Below are 23,038 nucleotides of genomic sequence, written 5' to 3'. Positions count from 1 at the left end.
TCTTTAAAACAAAATTATAAGATCATCTTTGAGAACTCACAATCACCAAAATAAAATCTAGTCAGCCAGGTCGCTGTAAATGAGAATGTGTTCTCAATCAACTTACCTGGTAAAATAAGGTTAAAATAAATACAACAATTCCAGAAGTTAAGCATTCAGGAATATTGATTTTGTTATGTTTGAGTCACTCAGATAGCATAAACACTGGCAAAATGAGTAGAATTTAAGTAAATTACCTTTAAAACTGAAAGATGTATTCTCAGACACATGACATGCATGATATGTAGAATTGTGTGTAGAAGCAGCAGGTAGCCTAGCGGTTAGGAGCTTTGGGGCCAGTAACCAAACGGTCGCTGGTTCGCATTTCCGAGCCGACCAGGTGAAAAAAAAATCTTGATGTGCCCTTGAGCAAGGCAATTAATTCCTCCTGTAAGTCGCTCTGGATAAGTGCGTCTGCTAAATTACTAAAAAAGTAATTTAAAACAGCTACACCGTGTCACTGCGGTCAACAGGAGGGCCGCAAAAATGTTGTTCGGTCAGTGACAATGCCATTGACCCCCACCACCTATAACCCATTTTAATCCAGATTTTTTTTTTTTTTTAAACACACAGCTGTGCTTATACCAAGTAGCACAGACGCGTCACATGCATGCAGTCCTATAATCTCAAAACAATCGACTGTCGAGAGCCGTGTATTATAGAGATGTGGTGTGGCAGATTCTCGGTGCATGGAATAACTCAGCGTTGTGAGCAACACTGACTTCAATTAGCTGTCTGGCAGGCCCAAGTGCATCCGTGCCACAGAGGAACCTCATGAAACGAGGTGATTTACAGTAAGTAGTGTGAACGACCGTGGCAGCCAAGTGAGTGGTGTTCTGTTTGATGCTTTCACATGCACTGTTTGACATACAGAGTGTACAAAACATTAGAAACACCTTCTTAATATTGAGTTGCACCCCACCTTTTGCCCTCAGAACAGCCTCAATTTGTCAGGACATGGACTCTACAAGGTGTCGAAAGAGTTACACAGGGATGATGGCCCATGTTGACTCCAATGTTTCCCACAGTTGTGTCAAGTTGGCAGGATGTCCAGTGGGTGGTGGACCATTCTTGATACACACGGGAAACTGTTAAGCATGAAAAACCCAGCAGCGTTGCAGTTCTAGACACACCTGGAACCTACTACCATACCCCGTTCAAAGGCACTTAAATATTGTACTTGCCCATCCACACTGAATGGCACACATACACAATCCATGTCTCAATTGTCAAGGCTTAAAAATCCTTCTTTAACCTGTTTCCTCCCCTTCATCTACACTGATTTGAAGTGGATTGAACAGGTGACAAGTGATCATAGCTTTCACCTGGATTCACTTGGTCAGTCTGTCATGGAAATCGCTGTTCCTAATGTTTTGCACACAGTGTAGACAGAGCTCTGCGACGTCTGATACCATCGCTAGCTGGGCTTCTCCCTTCACGAAAATATTCAAACATGCTCATCTTTACTGTGCATGAATAAACATGCGTGCGCACACACTTTCCTATTAACACAGGGTATGACGGAGTGATGTTCTCTCTGTGTGAAGCCCGCTCTGACGCTGGGACAGACAAAACGCTCCCTGTTCACTGCTTCTCACACAGCACAAGGTGACACCAGTCTATTCTCTCCTCAGCCTCAGATACTAGGGCTGGGAATTAACAAACGGACCTCACGACACGATATTATCGCGATACTTAGGTGCCGATACGATATGTACTGCGATTCTCACGTATAAGTATATGTATTGCTATTCGATACTGTGATTTTATTGCGATTCAATGTTCCAAACATATTGCTAAACATGCTGCATGCCCTGCCTGCTGCAGAGGGCCAAGAGAGAGCCATGACGAAAACTCGTTTTGGAGAACAAGCTATGATGTTAAAATACTGGAGTTTTGGTGCAGGTACAGCCAACTAGCGCAAAAATCATATTGCGATAGTCAAAATGATAAAATATAAATTGCAAAAAAAATAAAAATAAATCCTGATATGCAATTATCGATTCCCCCCCTCCAACCCCCCCCCCCCCCCCCCCCCATCACTACTCGATACTGCAGGGAAACCCTGTTTATCAACGGCAACGGTGAGAGCATTGGCAGGGTTAGAACACAATCTCCACACATACAGAAAGTCACAGCCATCACTACATACAGCGTAAGGAGGCATGCATAGCCATGTACACAGCGGGAAGACCAAGAGTCAATGAATGTTAATAGCTAAAGACTTAGCAACACACACACAACTGTATAGCCTCAAATTATGTTCTAAACATCACATCCCCCCCAACAGAAGCATATTCTTTGACTGCTACATTAAAGGCTATGCGATCATACAAATTGCATCTTTAACTCAGGATGCGCTGCATTAGGCCTACTGATTGCTAGATGTAGATGCCAGAAAGCAACCACGGGGAGGGAGGGAGAAGGTGCCCACACAGACACCAGTCAGCGGACACTCCCTATTCCTTAACCATGGGCTAACCTTCCAGACGCCAGGCCTGGCCACACCACGCCCAGGAGGATCACTGTCATCAGCCCCATCCACCACCACATTCTGGCTCACCACCACCCATAGCTTGGCATCTAAAAGGAATGACTGAGGGAATTATGACAAGAATTAGATGACCTCCTCTGCGGGGAGATCAAGTGAAATAAGCGATTTGTCACGATTTGAAAACAACCCACTCAGAGCACCAACATCCCTACCCTATTGTCCATTTCCTGATAGCTTACATAGATTCTGAGAATTCACTAACACACACACTTCAGCTTTTAAAAAGAGCTTGCAATGTGTCGCAGTCTTTCCTCCTCATTTCCCATTCACCACCAGAACGTAAGCTGGGCTATTCTCCAGTCTGCCCGCGAGCTGGGAGTGAACTCGGCGCTAGTTTTTATAATGATCCATCTCTGAACAGGACAAGAGAGCGATAAAAACAGCCACAGCTTGTGGATCCTAGCACTAACTTGATTATTACCACAGAGATTGGACATCAATCCACAGCGACTGGTCAGAGATGTCATTCTAGTTGTCTACACATCATTCCTAGCTATCAATATCCCAAAGAGAGCAGTGGAGGCTCCTCAGAGTAGCAGGGAGAGAACCACACTCCTCAGTGAATTTAATAAAAATAGTGTAACGTTTAAAAAGTGAACCTTTTTAGATGAAACTATACTTAATATATTCACGTCACCAAATAATTGATTGAAACTCACTGTTTTGCAATTAAGGTCTACAGTAGCCTCAACAGCACGCTGTTGGGTAGCACCATGGTTCAGCCAGAGGACAGCTGGTTTCCATCCTCCTCTTGATACATCGACTTCAAAACAAGACCTAGGAGGCTCATGGGTCTCACCCCCTTCCATAGACTTAAACAGTAATTAAGACAACTTCCGGAAGACGTCCTCCAACCTATCAGAGCTCTTGCAGCATGAACTGACGTTGTCCACCTAATCAAAGGATTAGAGAATTAATCTTGTACTGAAAGCATAAGCTACAACTAGCTAGCACTGCAGTTCATCAAATGTGGTGAGTAGTTGACTCAAACAGAGAAAGACAATATTAACAGTTTTGAACAAATTAATTTCTTTAAAAATTGAGAAGCTAGAGAGAGCAAGATATTTTTATAAATATTAAAAAATCCCCCACGTTCCCTTAGCTAGAGAATGCAGCTAGCTAGTTTAGCCTACTCAAACAGAGATGGATGCTATGTTAGCTAGCTGGCTATGGCTATCCAACACTGGAACTCTTCCAAGTCAAGGTAAGCCTTTGGTTTTATAAATGTATTGCCAATGGGGCCCGCCGGTGTAACTGCTAAACTGCTTTCTGACTGTACTGCATGATTGTAGCAGGTTTACTTACGCATTCTAGTAGCTACGTTATGATGTTAACTAATATGGTGACAACGATGTAGGCTGTGTGTAGCAGTTATGATATGAAGGTCTGTCTTGGAAAGATTTTTTCACCTGGTCACAGACAGCTGATGTGTTGTGCACTGAAGTCCACAAGCAAAGGGAAAAGGTGAGAGGAGGAGAGCTCATAGATGAGAGAAGGAATTCTACAAAGAGCAAAATTATCATGCTGTTTGTATGTGGCTGCTATGAAAGTGAACTGTGTTTGATCAGGGGAGTATTCATTCTGCAAATTCTGTTGAAAACCTTTTAAACTGGAGCAAACGAAACGGGTATTAACATACCTGAATATGTCCAATAGAAACTCTTGTTTGCACTAAGGATTACACCCTAGATCAGCTAGATGCAGGCAAGAATGTGCAAGGCGGTTTTGAATGTGTCACCTTGATTGCTCAAATTTCTCTCTCAACTTGTGCAACTACATTGTAAACTTTCATTCATAGGCTAGGTTGTAGCTACCTCATGATGGGTATAGGGAAAATTTGAGTATCATTAGTATGCCCCCCAAAAAATAAGTCCCCCCCCATCTTAAATGTTACCGACCGCCACAGAGAGACTAGGCTAATTATGAATAGCTATTAATCTAGTTAATTAGCAAGATAAATAAAATAGCATTACTTAGGGCCTGGACAATATCAGCATCACCATATGTTTTCCATGGCAAAAATGAAAACACAAAGCAGACTAAAAACTATTGGGTCCTATAAAAACCTGCTGTATGTAAAATTGTGTGTGCTATAGCTGGAAAAATAAATGTGACTCTGGAGGACAACATTAGTTTCCAAAATTAGGGCTGTTTTCCTAAAGCACTTTCCTTGCCACGATACTAACGAGTATCACCATACTGGTATCGTTCAGAGAAGGGCATGCTATACTAACCATTCATAGCTATACATCCACTAGTTGAGAGAGGAATATGCTCATTTACAAACTCTTAACACCTCAACCACCATGACCCCGCATGCCCCCATCTAACAACCCAGATATTGCCATGGTTACCAACACCACACAATGCTATGGCAACTAAAGACATGAGAAGCCCCTGTTATTGTCAATACAGTGAAACCGATGGGAAATATAATAGTATTTACACAATGAAGGGGGGTCAAAAGTGCAACGGGTGGTCTGTTGTCTGTTAAGTCTTGTTTGCTTTTTTTCAATTTCAGAGTGGCAGGCTGTGCTTAGCAACTCAGTCAAACCAGTGCAGTGAATGAGTATTTTCTCTCTGGTGAACATGTTGAACAAATATCACGCTCTCTTTGCTTCTGCCGGTTCATGACCGTCAGGGATGGCTGGGATCGCTGTCATGGAGACACGAACGGAGTGGAGTTTTGGTGACATAGATGTCAGTTGTGTGCCATCTGTGAGTATTGACTCATGTCCATGACTGTTCATGTGTTCTTTCTTTGTCTCTATTTCTCGGTCAACCTCAGTCTTCCACCGACTTGCTCATGCTCCATCACGCTTTCCCTCACCTCCTACACTTCTCTCCATATATTTCTTGTTATTTACCTCTCACTCTATTGAGATCTACATTTCTGAGAATTGTTAAATCAGAGACTTCAGATTTACTGTAGGAGTCGTAACCTTACCTTAATCATTGGGACATTTCAGACATAGAGGAAAGGTGTCTTCTCTATTCTCTTTCTCTCTTACCATGAAAGAAAGCAACCAGTCAACCACAATTCCAACAAGACTTGACCTGAAGGCTATGACTAAATGGTTGCATCATTTCCACACTCCCAAGCATGAGTCTACAGTATGATGTAGGGTTTGGCACATTGGTGAGCTGCCATTTGTCCTTGGTCCCTTTGTTTGAGCCGAGTCCTTAATGACTTAATTGGATGAGCGGGCGGATTTACCTCCTCCAAATGGCAGTGGTCTGGCCTGTGGCCTCAGGCACACAGTTTGGAATAACAGGGTGAGGCAAAGGGGCAACAGTGAGATGATCAAATCAGTGTGAGACTGCACTCGCAACCATAAAGTAGAGAGCATGAGAGGGTGTGAGTGAGAGAGAAAGAGCAACACACAGAGAGGGATGGTGCATCAATAATTTATACAAACACGCAGTCAGTCACACATTTAAATCAATAAAAGGCACCTTAGTCACTGCAGAAAGAGGCCATACACATACAAACGGTATATGTACGTGCGTGTGTGTATGAGAGACTCCGGATCTGACCTGAGAGATGTGGTTAATGGAGGACTCCATTCGGCGCAGCTGCGAGGCCTGGATGTCCAGCAGCTGCAGCACGTTGTTGGCTAAGGCATTGATCTGGTAGGCCACGCTGGCCAGAGACTGGGTGGTGTAGGCTTTGGTCTCCTCCAGAGCTTTTCTCTTGTCCGTGGCCTGGAGAGAGCGAGAGGGAGACGAACCACGTTAGAGTCACGTCGACATTTGACAAAAAGGCTTATTCCCCAGAACCCTGATACTGTCTTAGGCGCATTAGAAGATTCAGAAAAACATCAAAGGGATTAATTGAATTGACACCCATTTTTAAGCTGATTGGGCTGTGTGAACATTTGGTACGTTGGCCACCTTAGCTTCCTTATCATGCCGGTGACTCTTTCAAGCTCACAATCCCAGGAACACTTTCAATAATATAATTCAATACTTCCATCAGCATACACATCTAAACACAAAGCGAATGTTGGCTGAAGAGCTTCAACCTGAAGAAAGTGGGATACCTCGTCAGTTGCACAACTAAATGCCTTCAACTGAAATGTGTCTTCCGCATTTAACCCCCCCCCCCAAGAAACATGCACACACATCGTTTCCTACATAAACGCTAGCGGGAATGCATATGACAGCATTCCTCAACTGATGCTCTAGGGAGTAAAAATGGATCACTTCACGTATAGGCCATTTTTGACTGCACTTTGCTACTACTTCAATGTATAATTAATTGCTCATTTATACAGCAGTACTCCCAAAGTTTTGAACTCTCAGTCAAACCCATTCAATTCTTTCCCATGTCAAAAGGTGAAATGCCCTGAAGTAGATTCAAATCCCCCAAGAAATGACTGGTTCTACATCTCTATACTGACAGTACTGCTAAACTTAGCTCAATCCATTGCATTCGAGTGTTTATGGAGCAAAATTGAAGATAAGTCTCAGTGTCACTCAGATACAACAGCTCAACGCAGAGGTGATGGCATTACACATGCAAAATCCATAAACCCTTACCTTCTTCTGTCTGTGTTTTTAGTGCTCCACCATTCCTGTGATAAACTGGGTATGCAGATAGCTGCGCTGGGCCTCTTATGAAATCAGCAAATATGCTGTTAAAAAAATAAAAAATAAAAAAAAAAGGAATCCGATAGCATTTCAGGGAAATGAAATTTAATGTAAAGAGCTAGTGTTGTGTGTTACGTGCCAAAGAGGTTACAAACTAGATCCTCCATATCCCATAAAAAAGGTGTACGGTGGACCGTAACATGAAAGTAAAGAGACCTGGTTTCCACAAGAAGGTTCTGTAGACATGTCGTGGGGTGGTTGACCAAGTGGATTGTGTTACGATTTGCTGTGTGAAAAGGGATGCTCTACAGGGATTGGGCCAGGTGAAAAATAAGGTGAAAAAAGACTAAAATTGGGCTAAAATGACCCAATCTCTGCCTGTGGAGGAGACTGTAGTGTGGGGTCTGGTTAGCCAGTGAGCCACGAAGGCATTGTGGGTGTTGATAAGGCAAATAACTGAACTGCAAGTGCACATTTCTTACAACTGCATCTTCAGATATCCATCTCTGTATGACCATTTTCTTAAACTAAACACTTCAGTCATCCTTGTTCATGGGCATTTAACTCAGGCGCTAACTTGGAGAGAATGACCAAATTTACATGCACACATTATTCCGGATAGTAGCTCATATCCCGCTTAAGGTCTAATTCGGGATAAGCTATTTACATGCACCTTTGATATCCCTCTCATGAGTATCCCTGTAGCCATGAATAAACAGAATATTCCTCATTTAAGTTTATAGGTTTAATGGAATAGTAACCGAACTCTGGACATTGACTATAGGCCTATAACCTCACATGTAGCGTAATATATTAACTCCTGCAGAATTATGTATTTCTTGCAGTGAAATTATACAACAAATGTTAATTGTGTCTCGGGAAGACTAGTGGAGAAATGTTCTCTCTTACTTTAAGCATCTCTTGAGAAAATGTGAATCTAATGTGTATATCTTTGACACTTAAGCAAGCAGACCACATAACAAAATATGCACCCAAGACGAACTGAAGTCTTATCAGAAACGTGTTCAGTTGTTTTCAACTCCTTAAGACCGGTCAAATTGATGCACAGTCCCAATCTGTCAACTATTTGGAGACATTGCATTTTCTCAAGGGTCCCTATACGAAAAGACAACTTAACCTGTGTTAGCTAGATTAATACATTCATTTTAAATCAATGTAAGACGTTATTCTGGTGGGCACTGCTTTCGTCTTCTGGGGCAACAAGTTGTGAAGAGAAGCTGCATGTATCTAACTATAGGTTGACAAAACAAATGGCCTACCAAATGTTGGAAACTGTAATATGGCCTACCAAATGTTGGAAATTATAATATGGCCTACCAAATGTTGGAAACTGTAATATGGCCTACCAAATGTTGGAAACTGTAATATGGCCTACCAAATGTTGGAAATTGTAAGAAGACACTTGTGTAAATTAGGGGTGAAAGTAGCCAGTAGTAAATTAATTATAGTATACTAAATTATTATGGATGGAACTGTGCAGGTAGCCTACTTTTTGAAGTAATTTGTTTGACAATCAGATGAAAACATTACACAACACACCTAAGGCGTTTTTATCTCAGAGCTGCCAACTCAACATACTAACTACACCACTCGCATTGTAAAATGAATTTACACATAGGTTAGTCAAATCATTGCTCATGTGCATCTGCATAGCCAGGCGCTAAAATAGAGCTTGGTCTTATTTGTGACGCTTGAAGCACTGCAAATCCTGCCTCTCCCATCTCCTCACTGGTGTTTAGGAGCATATACCCACGTGGGTGATTGAAAGATGAGCTGAGTCCACACTCCAGTCCAGTTGGTGGTGGTAATGCACCTTAAAGTTGGTTGCCAATAGCCATGTAAAGTTCAAATAAGAAGAAGCCTGAAGGAGGGGAGATTACTAGAAACAAACTCGGTTTACCATTTTATCTGTGGATTCATTTTCGGAGTAGAGGACCTTGTGCATTTCAGGTCACACCACTGCATCTCGCAAACGCAGCATCTCCACTTGCCAACTTGAGCTGACTCCGAGCTGGGGTCGTTAATTTCACGTCAGGCCCTTAGCCTGTGCTGCAATAAGGCAGAGTTAACCGTTTGAGAGAGTGGTGGATGTGCTGCTAAAAAAGATCATCCGGGGGACGCAGGCAAACAAATCACTGTTCATGATTCCACTCGTTTGCAACGAGGCCGGCGAGATTACAACTCAGTCAGACCAAGAATAAGCGCTCTGAGCTTTGATCAACGCTGGGAGCCATATCTAGATGTCTTAGACGCAATTGATTTTCTTTGTGTACAAAATATATATTTGAATTATACTTTTTTTCAAATTATAAAGTCCGGACCTCTGTCCACGTGTGCAATTACGGCCCTGTTACCTAAACTGGAATGTAGACGACAACATTTCTTGGATGGCATTAAAAAAAATTTTTTTTTAAATGCACCACACTTTTTAGAAGACAACATACTAAGATAAGGAAAGCAAACTACAGTGATCATAGTGAAAGCCTACAGCTCTGGAACAGTGCATTAGGGAGTGGAAGTCCACCAGCGTGTTTGGCTGGTTTCTTCTGGTAAGTGAGGGATCAGCAATAGAAGGTTACGAGACGAGGGTGGGATTTGGGCCTGGTTCACTAACATCTAAAATGCATCCTTTCACCACAATCCAGTCAAGCCAGATAAATAACTCACATCAAGGAAGAGAAAAGGAAAGGCCTTTTCCAAAGTATTTACATTCAAACAGGGCGTCGGGCGGGCTGCTTAGCTGACGGGGCCAACTGCTGCTTGGAGGCACCATGAACAGGATGGAAAGGCCCAGACTCCCTCCCTGGGGGAAGAGACTTCCAGGATCAGGACAAACTGTATGGGCCCCTACACCCAAGAGCTCTGTTATGGGTGGAAGCTACATTTACATTTTAGTAATTTAGCAGACGCTCTTATCCAGAGCGACTTACAGTTTGTGCATTCATCTTAAGATAGCTAGTTGAGACAACCGCATACCAGTCATAGTTAGCACATTTTTCCTCAAAGCTACAACTGGACAACAGAGGGGTAAGACTGAGGGCATGGAGTATCTTAGACCTGGGTTTTTTTTTAATAAGAGGAGGTGACGGCGCACCCTATCAACTTATATCACTCTTACCAAACCCAAGCCATTTTCCTTTTGAGCGACAAAGTCTGACCTCTTGTAGCACAAGCTTCTGAAGAGGTCAAATAACAGAGATAACACTTCAAGCGTTGCTATGCGGGAACAAGTCAGAACGTTCTCCTCTGAAACAAGACAAGACAGCGACAGGCAGTGTAGCTCCCGGGAAATGTTCTGCTCCCCTCTACAGCCGACAGTCAGATTTTCTTTAGCACATCCTCATATCCTGGAGGGAGATGTGCCTGGAAAATGGCATAGCCCTGTAAAAACAAATCTACACAAATAAATACTACCATGGAAGTGTTGAAATGTTCTGGTATGACATGCCTCATGTATGAAAATAGTGTAGAATTGACTTAATTGTCCTCAATTTCCCCCCTCCTACTTCTCTCTGCACACGGCCAAGTTACACACAATGCTGACGATGTATGAAATAGGTAACATTGCATGCACTGCAGCCTAATCATTGCACGCATTGCAGCAATCTGTTGCATGTTGAATAGGGACACACGTTTGAGACTTAGCGGTAAGCAACAATCCATTAAAAAACGAAGGAAAATCAGCCATGCCAAGAAAGTAGATGTCACCAGGGATGAGCGTTTTACCCATTCTGATAAAAAAAACAAGGTTGAAAACATTACACAGTGCAGATATACACCTCCTCAGATGGACTCACAACAAGGACTGCTCTGGCAAGGTCAGAGGCAAGGTCATAGGCCTCACTACAAGGACTGCTTTGCGGGATGTATTGACAGCTGAATGAGATAGAAAGCTTTGGCTGAGACAAGAGAGAACTTGGGCAGCAGAGGAGAAGTGCTTTGTAGGCTGTATTGATGTGGATGGACTTGCCCAGAGGTCCAGGATGTGACAGAAGAGACGTAAAGCCAGTGGAAAAGAGATTACTACAGTGATACTGGTAATCTGGCCGCAAGGCTACGTAGGGCCCAAACCTAACATCCAGGAACATGCGTTTTAGCCTCAGCCATCTCCTGACCATCTTCCATTGTTTTTTTTCTTTAGGCAAAGACCACGACGCAACATCAAAGACTACACTAACCTTAAAGGCAGCAAGCCTAGTAGTTAGAGCGTTGGGCCAGTAAGCAAAAGGTTGCCAGATTGAATCCCCAAACTGACAAGGTAAAAAAAAAAAAGGTTGTTCTGCCCCTGAACAAGGCAGTTAACCTAATGTTCCTAGGCCGTCATTGTAAATAAGAATGTGTTCTTAACTGACTTGCCTGGTTAAATACAGGTTTTAAAAAACAATTCAATTAAACCTAACTCAGCAGGCATAAAAGAAACACCCGAGTGTAGTTTCTTTCTTTCTGGTCGTTCTCTTCTGCACTGTTAACTCCTCCACATTTACTGGATTGGTTTAAGATGAAGTGTCGCCTTGTTGACATCCAAAAGAGGAAGTCCCGCTCCAGGTTTCTTTCCATTTCCCCTGAAAAACAGATGCATCCGTTTTTTTTGGTAACCCCACTCAGGGTGAGGCTACACCAACGACACGAGCAAACTGCCAGGGCATTAATCTATAATCCAGAAACAATGGCTGACCCTGGTAAATGTCTCTGTCTGGCTTGCCTGAGATTAGATAAGATACCCAATGAGGAAGGGAACTAAAAAGGTGAGCTATAAATAGTACTTTCAATCCATATCAAAATAAAGCAGCACCCATAAAATATACGGGCTCTTCAAACAAGAGCTGTGTTTCATAGACCGTAATAGCCTACAACATTCGGATCTATGTGTATTGCATCATCAGAGGGTGAGGGAAAATGCAACCACACCCAGAGGGGCAGAAATATGCACAAGGAAAGCTGTGAAAAACAGAACCCCAACACATCTGGGAGACTGAGACAGTTCAACAGATAAGTGCAAGAGAAGTTACAATATCTACAATTAAATAAACTTCCGTAGAGTTGCAACTTTAAATCTGCGTTTTAAGTCGTTGCCACTTTCTGAACTCAGCAGCAGGATAAGTCCATTATTCATTTTCTTATTCACTGGGGCAGATGGGGGGCAGACTGAAGAGCTAAAAAGGTCTTCCTGACCTTGAGAAACTGTCGTTGTGCAATTAAAAATTCAATCAGTATATCAGGAAAGGGACACAAAGGGGAACCTTGTAGAGGGAATCAAAAAAAATGTAAGTGTCCTTTTGGAAATAATTCAACAGTAATACAGAAAACTGCCAATTCAAACAATGGTTACTTAAATGGCTTTTTATTGGTTTTGAAAAGAATGTTAAACTAAGTGTGAGTGAAGACCAGTACAACACAAGTTAAGTGATACTATTCAGAGTCACAGTCCTGTTGTAAACCGCTCCTCATCTTGTACTATTCAGTCACCTTTGAGCTGATTTCCTGGTGATTACAGTCTTATGTCCAACAACACACACATATACACTAGGCTCCTTAGTTCCAATGAAGGGAAATCTAAACGGTACAGCATACAATGACATTCTAGAGGATTCTGTGCTTCCAACTGAGGCAATAGTTTGGGGAAGGCCCTTTCCTGTTTCAGCATGACAATGCCCCTGTGCCTGAAGCGAGGTCCATACAGAAATGGTTTGTCGAGATCGGTGTAGAAGAACTTGACTGGCCTGCACAGAGCCCTGACCTCAACCTTGAACACCTTTGGGATGAATTGGAAAGCCGACAGCGAGACAGATCTAATCGTCCAACATCAGTGCCTGACCTCTAATGCTTGTGTCTGAATAGAAGGAAGTCCCAACATCTAGGAAGGCTTTTCTGGTGGAAAGCCTTCCCAGAAGAGTAGAGGCTGTAATAGCAAGAAAAAGGGGACCAACTCCATATTAATGCCCATGTTTTGAAATGACGTGTCCACACACTTTGTCATAAAAATACAGTACCAGTGAAAAGTTGACACCTACTCATTCAAGGGTTTCTTTATTTTTACTATTTTCGACATTGTAGAATATTGAAGACATCAGAACTATGAAATAACACGTAGAATCATATAGTAATCAACAACAAAAAAGTGTTAAGCAATCAAAATATATTTTGAGGTTGGCTGATTGTGGAGTCCAGGTCATCTGATGCAGCACTCCATCACTCTCCTTCTTGGTCAAATAGCCCTTACACAGCCTGGAGGTGTTTTGGGTCATTGTCCTGTTGAAAAACAAATGATAGTCCCACTAAGCACAAACCAGATGGGCTGGTGTATTGCTGCAGAATGCTGTGGTAGCCATGCTGGTTAAGTGTGCCTGAATTTTAAACAAAATCACAGACAGTGTCAGAAGCTAAGCACCCACACACCACCTCCTCCATGCTTCATGGTGGGAACCAAACATGTGGAGATCATCATGTGTCACAAAGACATGGCGGTCGGAACCAAACATCTCAAATGTGGACTCCAGACAAAGGATAGATTTCCACCCATCTAATGTCCATTGCTCGTGTTTCTTGGCCCAAGCAAGCCTCTTCTTATTATTTGTGTCCTTTAGTAGTGGTTTCTTTGCAGCAATTCGACCATGAAGGCCTGATTCAAGCAGTCTCCTCTGAACAGTTGATGTTGAGATGTGTCTGTTACTTGAAAGCTGTGAAGCATTTATTTGGGCTGCAAACTAAGGTGCAGTTAACTATATTGAACTTAACCTCCTCTGCAGAGGTAACTCTGGGTGTTCCTTTCCTGTGGTTATAATGAAAGCCAGTTTTATCATGGCACTTGATGGTTTTTGCAACTGCAAATTTTCCGGATTGACTGACTTCCATGTTAAAAAGTAGATGGACGGTCATTTCTCTTTACTTACTTGAGCTGTTCTTGCCATAATATGGATATGGTGTTTTACCAAATACAGCTATCTTCTGTATACCACAACACAACAACTGATTGGCTCAAATGCATTAAGGTGTAAAGAAATTCCACAAATTAACTTTTAACAAGGCACACCTGTTAATTGAAATGCATTCCAGGTAACTACCTCATGAAGCTGGTTGAGAGAATGCCAAGAGTGTGCAAAGCTGTCATCAAAGCAAAGGGTGGCTACTTTGACCAATCTCAAATATATTTAGATTTGCTTAACACTTTTTTGGTTACTACATGATTCTATATGTGTTATTTCATCATGTTGATGTCTTCACTATTATTCTACAATGTCGAGAATGGTAAAAAATAAAGAAAAACCCTTGAATGAGTTGGTGTGTCCAAACTTTTGACATGTACTGTATGTATGCATGTATGTATATTTGAAGTCGGAAGTCTACATACACTTATGTTGGAGTCATTAAAATTCGTTTTTTAACCACTCCACAAATTTCTTGTTAACAAACTATAGTTTGGCAAGTCTGTTAGGACATCTACTTTGTCCATGACACAAGCAATTTTTCCAACAATTTTTACAGACAGATTATTTCACCGTACAATTCCAGTGGGTCAGAAGTTTACATACACTAATGATGTCATGGCTTTAGAAGCTTCTGATAGGCTAATTGACATAATTTCAGTCAATTGGAGGTGCACCTGTGGATGTATTTAAAGTCCTACCATGAAACTCAGTGCCTTTTTGCTTAACATCATGGGAAAATCAAAAGAAATCAGCCAATATAATTGTAGACCTCCAGTCTGGTTCATCCTTGGGAGCAATTTCCAAAACGCCTGAAGGTACCACGTTCATCTGTACAAACAATATACGCAAGTATAAACACCATGGGACCACGCAGCCATTATACTGTTCAGGAAGGAGATGCGTTCTGTCTCCTAGAGATGAACATACTTTGGTGCGAAAAGTGCAAATCAATCACAGAACAACAGCAAAGGACGTTGTGAAGACGCTGGAGGAAACAGGTGCAGTATCTAAAGCATCCAAACAGGTGCAAAAGCATCTATATCCACAGTAAAACGAGTCCTACATCGACATAACCTGAAAGGCCGCTCAGCAAGGAAGAAGCCACTGCTTCAAAACTGCCATAAAAAAAGCCAGACTACTGTTTGCAACTGCACATGTGGACAAAGATCGTACTTTTTGGAGAAATGTCCTCTGGTCTGATGAAACAAAAATAGAACTGTTTGGCCATAATGACCATCGTTATGTTTGAGGAAAAAGGGGGAGGCTTGCAAGCCGAAGAACACCATCCCAACCATGAAGCACGGGGGTGGCAGCATCATGTTGTGGGGGTGCTTTGCTGCAGGAGGGACTGGTGCACTTCACAAAATAGATGGCATCATGAGGAACAAAAATTATGTGGATGTATTGAAGCAACATCTCAAGACATCAGTCAGGAAGTTAAAGCTTGGTCGCAAATGGGTCTTCTAAATGGACAATGACCCCAAGCAAACTTCCAAAGTAGTGGCAAAATGGCTTAAGGACAACAAAGTCAAGGTATTGGAGTGGCCATCACAAAGTCCTGACCTCAATCCTATAGAAAATTTGTGGGCAGAACTGAAAAAGCGTGTGCGAGCAAGGAGGCCTACAAACCTAACTCTGTTACACCAGCTCTGTCAGGAGGAATGGGCCAAAATTCACCCAACTTATTGTGGGAAGCTTGTGGAAGGCTACCTGAAACGTTTGACCCAAGTTAAACAATTTAAAGACAATGCTACAAAATACTAATTGAGTGTATGTAAACTTCTGACCCACTGGGAATGTGATGAAAGAAATAAAAGCTGATATAAATCACTCACTCTACTATTATTCTGACATTTCACATTCTTAAAATAAAGTGGTGATCCTAACTGATCTAAAACAGGGAAATTTTACAAAGATTAAATGTCAGGAATTGTGAAAACCTGAGTTTAAATGTATTTGGCTAAGGTGTATGTAAACTTCCAACTTCAACTGTATGTATGTATGTATGTATGTATGTATGTATGTATGTATGTATGTATGTATGTATGTATGTATGTATGTATGTATGTATGTATGTATGTATGTATGTATGTATGTATGTATGTATGTATGTATGTATGTATGTATGTATGTATGTATGTATGTATGTATGTATGTATATATATATATATATATATATATATATATATATATATATATATATAAAATGTTGTGTATTTTTGGCTCAGAAAAGGGGGGAGGGGGTAGAAAAATCATCACTGTGGGAACCCTGTTCTAGTGTTTTAAGGGTTCTCCTTGAAATGTTTACTGGGAAACTACAACATAAACAAGACCACTTAAAAGTGCCTTCAGAAGGTATTCATACCCTTTGACTTATTATACAATTTGCTGTGTTACAGCTGGAATTCAATATTTTTTTAATTCTCACCCATCTACACACAATACCCCGCAAGGACAAAGTGAAAATATGTTTAGATGTTTTTACACTTTTTCACACATTTATTGAGAATGAAATACAGAAATCTCATTTACATAAGTATCCGCACCCCTGAGTCAATAGGATTATGGCTGTGAGCCTTTCTGGGTAAACCTTTAAGAGCTTTGCTCACCTGGATTGTACAATATTTGCCCATTATTCTTTTTAAAAAATATTAAAGTTCTGTCAAGTTGGTTGTTGATCATTGCTAGACAATCATTTTCGGGTATTGCCATATATTTTCAAGCATATTTAAGTCAAAACTATGACTTGGCCACATTCAGTCTTCTTGGTAGCAACTCTAGCGTACATTTGGCCGTGTGTTTTAGGTTACTTTCCTGCTGAAAGGTGAATTGTTCTCCCAGTGTCTGGTAGAAAGTGGACTGAACCAGGTTTTCCTCCTTTCAGTTTATTTCTTATCCTGAAAAACTACTCAGTCTAACAATTACAAGCATACCCGTAGCATGATGCAACCACCACTATGCTGGAAAAAATATGCAGAGTGATAATCAGTAATGTGTTATATAGGATTTGCCCCAAATGTAACACTTTGTATTCCGGACCAAAAAAAAGTTACTTGCTTTGCCACATTTTTAGCAGTATTTTCAGGATGCATGTTTTGGAATATTTTTTATTCTGTACAAGCTTTCTTCTTTTCACTCTGTCAATTAGGTTAGCATTGTGGAGTAACTACAATGTTTTTCTCCTATCACAGCCATTCAACTCTAACTGTTTAAAATCACCATTGGCCTCATTATGAAATCCCTGAGCGGTTTCCTTCCTCTCCGGCAACTGAGTTAGGAAGGATGCCTGTATCTTTGTAGTGACTGTGTGCATTGATACACCATCCAATGTTTAATGAATAACTTCACCATGCTCAAAGGAATATTCAATGTCGGGGGCCCCAGGGCACGTGCCCTGCGTGCCCATTTGGTAATCTGGCTGGGCTAAGAGCCGCTAGGCTTTCAATGCTGAGAGAAAAACCAGGCCACTCCGACAGTGAGAGAAAGAAAGATAGGAAGAGAAAGAGGACTCTGTAATCCTTAGAGACAGAGCTGTGTGAAAACGACACATGTATCACCTTCAGGCCAGCCTGGCTCTTTACAATGGAAAAGTCATGTCTGCTAGGTTTCACTTTCAGCATGGGTACACAGAGGTCATGTGACCAGGACAAAAGGACAGCAAGTAAACGTGATCTTGAGTGCTTGACTCATATTGTAATTTAGTGCATTGGACTGCATAGCTGTACAATGTTTCCCTCCCTCCAAAACACTGGCCTACATTCAGTCTCCATTCAGTTCTGGAAAGTGTTATTGGGATCTTTGTGCCACACCCAAGAATAATTGTAAGGGAGACAGTAAGACACATGGTGAAAAATAAAGTGTTTAACTTGACATGTTGCGGTGGGCTGCTGCTGCCCTCTCCTCAACCTCCAAACCTGCGTCGTGTACCCTGCCAACAAGCCAGGTGGCCCGGTTTGTACATGTCCCGGCGTCCTTGCCCAAAAACGACAGCCCTGGCTGTCACAGAGGTTAGGAAAACATGGTGCTGACTCAGTCACATTCCTGAGAAGATATGGCCCATGGCCAAAAGGGAAATCTGTTTCTTGCGAGTGGGCCACCATCATGTTGGGTGAGTGGACATGCTACATTCCCACTGGGGTTAACTTTGAAGGAGAACCTCATTAAAGAAAACTTCCAAGGTATATCTAAAAAAAGAATGTTACAAAAGAAACACTGATGCATAATTGACCTTTATCCAAATTAGGATGCCAATATTAATAAATCCTGCCTGATGTAGAGTGACATACAACAAAAGACTTCAGAGCTACAGGAACCAGGAGTGTGTCCTTCCCTGTCATGACCATGACAACATAACCATACCTCTTGCTGTCAGTCAAGGCAGGAAATTGGCTGTCCTCGTTTACAGACTGGCTTCAACCATCTGCTACTGAACAGTGGGCTACATAGCTGTGCTACAGTCAACATGTTAAAAAACCAAAGCCTCTATGAGAACAGAAAGAGGAAAAACATTAAGAAAACAGTCCCTGAAGACTAGCAGAGTCATGCTGAGGCATGTTGCTATACACATGGTTGTCTCTCACTCATCTGTTTTCAACTCACATACAGACAGAGAGAGAGAGGCACAGAGAGAGAGAGGCACAGAGAGAGAGAGGCACAGAGAGAGAGAGGCACAGAGAGAGAGAGGCACAGAGAGAGAGAGGCACAGAGAGAGAGAGGCACAGAGAGAGAGAGGCACAGAGAGAGAGAGGCACAGAGAGAGAGAGAGACACAGAGAGACAGAGACACAGAGAGACAGAGAGACAGAGAGACAGAGACACAGAGACAGAGACAGAGAGAGACAGAGAGAGACAGAGAGAGACAGAGAGAGACAGAGAGACACATACAGACACATACAGACACATACAGACACATACAGACACATACAGACAGACAGACACAGACAGACAGACAGACACAGACAGACAGAGAGACACAGACAGAGAGAGACACAGACAGAGAGAGAGACACAGACAGAGAGAGAGACACAGACAGAGAGAGAGACACAGACAGAGAGAGAGACACAGACAGAGAGAGAGAGACACAGAGAGAGAGAGACACAGAAAGAGAGACAGAGACAGAGAGAGAGACACAGAGACAGAGAGACAGAGAGAGAGACACAGAGAGAGAGACACAGAGACAGAGAGACAGAGAGACACAGAGACAGAGAGACACAGAGACACAGAGACAGAGAGACAGAGAGACAGAGAGACAGAGACAGAGAGACAGAGAGACAGAGACAGAGAGACACAGACAGAGAGACAGAGACAGAGAGAGAGAGACAGAGAGACAGAGAGACAGAGAGTAAGGGAAGGAAAACAGCTGAAAGGATGTACAGATGATTTGATTTTTTTTTAAGAGACCATATGGGCAGTGTCTTCCTGTTGGGTTTAAGGTTCAAGTTGAACTTGTGACAAAACTGCCTGACGGCTTTAGTTTACAACATCAATCATTTCAACTCCTCAACACTACGCATGGTTCACTCCAAGAATCTCCAGGGAATTACTTAATCCACTAAACCAATTAGGCTCAGAAATATGCAGCATTTTGAGAAACGGTAAACTTCTGTCGAGGGATCTGGAGTATCCTGCAATTACTAAATATAACTAAGGATGATTGCTGTTCACAGATAACCAATCAACAGTGAAATTAAGGTATAAGCAAGGAGACAAGGATGAAAACAAATTGATAGGCAATCCTTGTGGAGTTGGAGGAAGTTGGCAACACACGTTATAACTGATTTAATATTCATATTTTTGATGGACTCAAATGGTCGGGTACTTAAACATTCCTCTGCAGGTGTCAATACCCTGGATTCCTTTCAGCACCTGATGCAGTGCGGTATCCTTCAGGGCAGTTGCCTCCGGCTGTTACTCTTCTTTCTTTCTTTTTTTTTTTTACAAATAATTTGCCACTTGTCTTACAAGAAGCTAAAATGACTATGTATGCTGAGGATGAGCCCCTACTGAACGTGAGCTCACAGACTCTTAGCAAGGAGTTACAGTCAGTGCCAGAATAGGTCATTAACGATAAACTGGTCTTAAATACATCCAAAAGCATTGTATTTGGTGCAAAGCATTCTCTTAAGAGTTGCACATAAAGGGTGTGACTGTTGAACAAGTCAAAGAAGCTGAACTCCTAGGAGTAACATTGGATGGCCAGTGATCACGGTCAAGTCATATTGACAAAGGTGTGAAGATGGGGAGAGTTATGCCTGTTATAAAAAAAGATACTCTGCATTTTTGACACAAACATCAACTGCATTAGCTGTTCAGACTCTGATCTTTTCTTATCTTGATTACTGTCCGGCAAAATGGCCAGGTGCAGCACCAAAAGACCCGGCAAAGCTTCAGCTGGCTCAGAACGAAGCAGCACACATTGCCCTTAACTGCACACACAGAACTAACAGCAGCAACATGCATGATAGTCATTCATGGTTGAGGAGAAATGGACTACTTCTAGTGTTTTTAAGAGAAAATGTTACGTTGAAAATGCCTAACCACCCGTATAATCTATTTGCATACACTTCAAAAACAGACATACACCACCGACACGTCACTATGGGTTTCTTCACGGTACCCAAACCAAAAACAGACTTAATGCATCGCTCAGTTATGTATAGAGCCATGTCGTCGTGGAATGCTCTGCCACCAGAAGCTACTTGGTCATATTAAGATCTAATTGAACTGTTCTGTATATAAGAATATATGATGTTTGTAAATAGTATTCTTGTTGTCTCTTGGTGTCTTTCCAACATACAACTCTTATTTTAGTTTATTTTGAATTGAATAAATATATCTTGTGTTTTTGTCTATTACTGTTCAGTACTTTGTCATGCATTTGCACGTTTTATGTGGACCCCAGGAAGAGTAGCTAAACTTGAGAAGTAGATCTCAGCCGTAAGCTATAGCCTCTTTACCCTGAGGGGGACCAAGATAGCTCATCAAAAGCCTTCTTATGCAACAACTTATTCAGGTTAACTCAATGCTATAACAGAGCCACAGTGTGGAATCACCATATCAACATGTACGTCTAGAGAGCACTTGTGCCGTATATTCACAGCATAGGATGAAACGTATGATTTGTCAAACATTCATCTTTAGAATTCCCTGAGATTTAATGAGCTCATGCTCTTGGATTTCTGTAGGAAAGACCTCAGTCTTAATATCAATATTTTTTTTTTTTAAATCAGTTTTGACATTCGTTTCAGGGATGTAAAACAGTTTAAAAAGCTATGTCCAAAGCCATATCCATCAGTAACTTCAGCTGCTAGCCCACAATTTAAGTAATTATAATGCAGCAGGGCAATAGACCCTTGGCAGCATGAGGTAACATATAAAATAATCCAGTAAAATAATTGAACCGTTTCAGAACGCAGTACAGAAATGTGTTAAAACATGACCAAACTCAACAGTCAACATCTGTGAAACTTAGTTAAAAAGGGTAACACAATCATATGTGGCAAATTGCAGAAGCATTCACTTATAGAAAAACAGGCGTTGAAAGTCTGATATTCCCCAGAGAGAATTAGTATTGTTAAAAAAAATACTATGCAGTGATTGGCTCTGTTGCTCTTAATAAATAATGCCTCATGTTATTTTTTGTACATTATCTATGGTATGGGCAGGCTAATTGCAAACTCTAAGAAGATTCTTATAAATGCCTTGACATTTATACGTTTGCAATTGCTTACAATATCATAGTCCACGTATTGCAAATGTATAAATCACAGAAAATACAAATAAAATTAGTGGATAGAAATCAAAATGTCAAACTATCCCACGGTGTCTGTGAGGGACAGTAAATAAGGCCAGTGTCTCCGCAAGCGCAACTGCTTCTGTAACTTTGAAACAATGTAACGATCAGATGAAATTGTTGCGTTTTAACAGTTACGTGTGGAGTGCACAACACGTTTCAGATCTTTTTACAGCGGTTTAGTTTGCACCATTATTTATTTCATTAAGCGAAGATAACAGCCGAAGTTAATACTAGACACACCCTCTGTGTAAACGAACTAAATATGATCAAAGGACCAACAACGCATTGAATGGCCAACACTGTATCCAACATGTCCAGTGCGGTGATACTACACACTGGAATGGCCAAAGACTCCCAAAAGACGTGTATTCTCTATGAATATCTAACGTTACTCCTTTATGTGTTAATTGTGATCCTTTCCATTTCTTTATCCACATTTCCTGTCCCCAGTTTCCCAACCGTTCAACAACAAAGAATTCCGAGATAACAATGTTGAGTAAAATTACTAATTTTGCTTACCTGAACATAATTGTTTTCACAGTAGTCTGCTACCCGCGTGAGATTCTGGTAACTCTCTATAAGAGCTCTTTTACCGGCTGGAATTTCTTCCTCTAACAACATTTGCAGCTCTGCCATCTTACATCGCCCCGCATAGCTTCCTCGCCTTCCCTTTGATTGAAACCACCAGCTCTGCTTCGGAGAAAAAAAGAAGAAACTCCTTCGCCTGGTATAGTGGGATTCTTGGCCTCGCTTTCACACCGGCGCAACCTATCAGCCACCCGCAAAAAAACAACCAACATGGATCACAGTGTAGAATGCTGGGATACGTAGTGTTACAATGTATCATTTTCTGGGTTTCCGAATGGCAACAGTCGTCAAATTTGATACAACATATCAACGCGAAATGCTTTTATGCCCGGGCTGCATGCTCGCGTAACATTTCTTATTGTGGCCAACAACACATAGTATTGTGGTGGCTTCATCCCTTTACCATACAGTTATTTGATGGAACATGTTTTGAGGTCAATTACACACTCAGCCATTGACTGCATTTAGAACTACATATCCAGTAAGCACCCACTGTGTGTGGTGCATTGTGGATGTTGTAGGG

General features: G+C 41.7%; 1 protein-coding gene across 22 annotated transcripts in view; it reads right to left on the bottom strand.

The window, feature by feature from the left end:
• The window catches only part of LOC110489823 (abl interactor 1), a 67,254-nt gene extending 44,333 nt beyond the window's left edge, over window positions 1–22,921 (bottom strand). For 16 of the 22 annotated variants that reach the window (XM_021562752.3, XM_021562756.3, XM_021562766.3 and 13 more), the window contains exons 1-2: window positions 22,447–22,881; window positions 6,131–6,298 (exon numbers count right to left, since the gene is read on the bottom strand). In XM_021562752.3, the coding sequence (XP_021418427.2) occupies window positions 6,131–6,298; window positions 22,447–22,563 (285 nt within the window). In that variant the 5' untranslated portion in view covers window positions 22,564–22,881. Of the gene's footprint in view, window positions 1–6,130; window positions 6,299–22,446 lie in introns of all 22 variants that reach the window. The other 6 variants (XM_021562754.3, XM_090199654.1, XM_090199658.1 and 3 more) reach the window with 1 other exon arrangement.
• Window positions 22,922–23,038: the final 117 nt, after the last annotated feature.

This window comes from Oncorhynchus mykiss, chromosome 15, assembly GCF_057628025.1.
Source record: "Oncorhynchus mykiss isolate SJ-2025 chromosome 15, ASM5762802v1, whole genome shotgun sequence".
NCBI classification, from domain to species: Eukaryota; Metazoa; Chordata; class Actinopteri; order Salmoniformes; family Salmonidae; genus Oncorhynchus; species Oncorhynchus mykiss.
The sequence above is the reverse complement of the archived record's forward strand: the minus strand, read 5'-3'. Positions and strand labels throughout refer to the sequence as shown.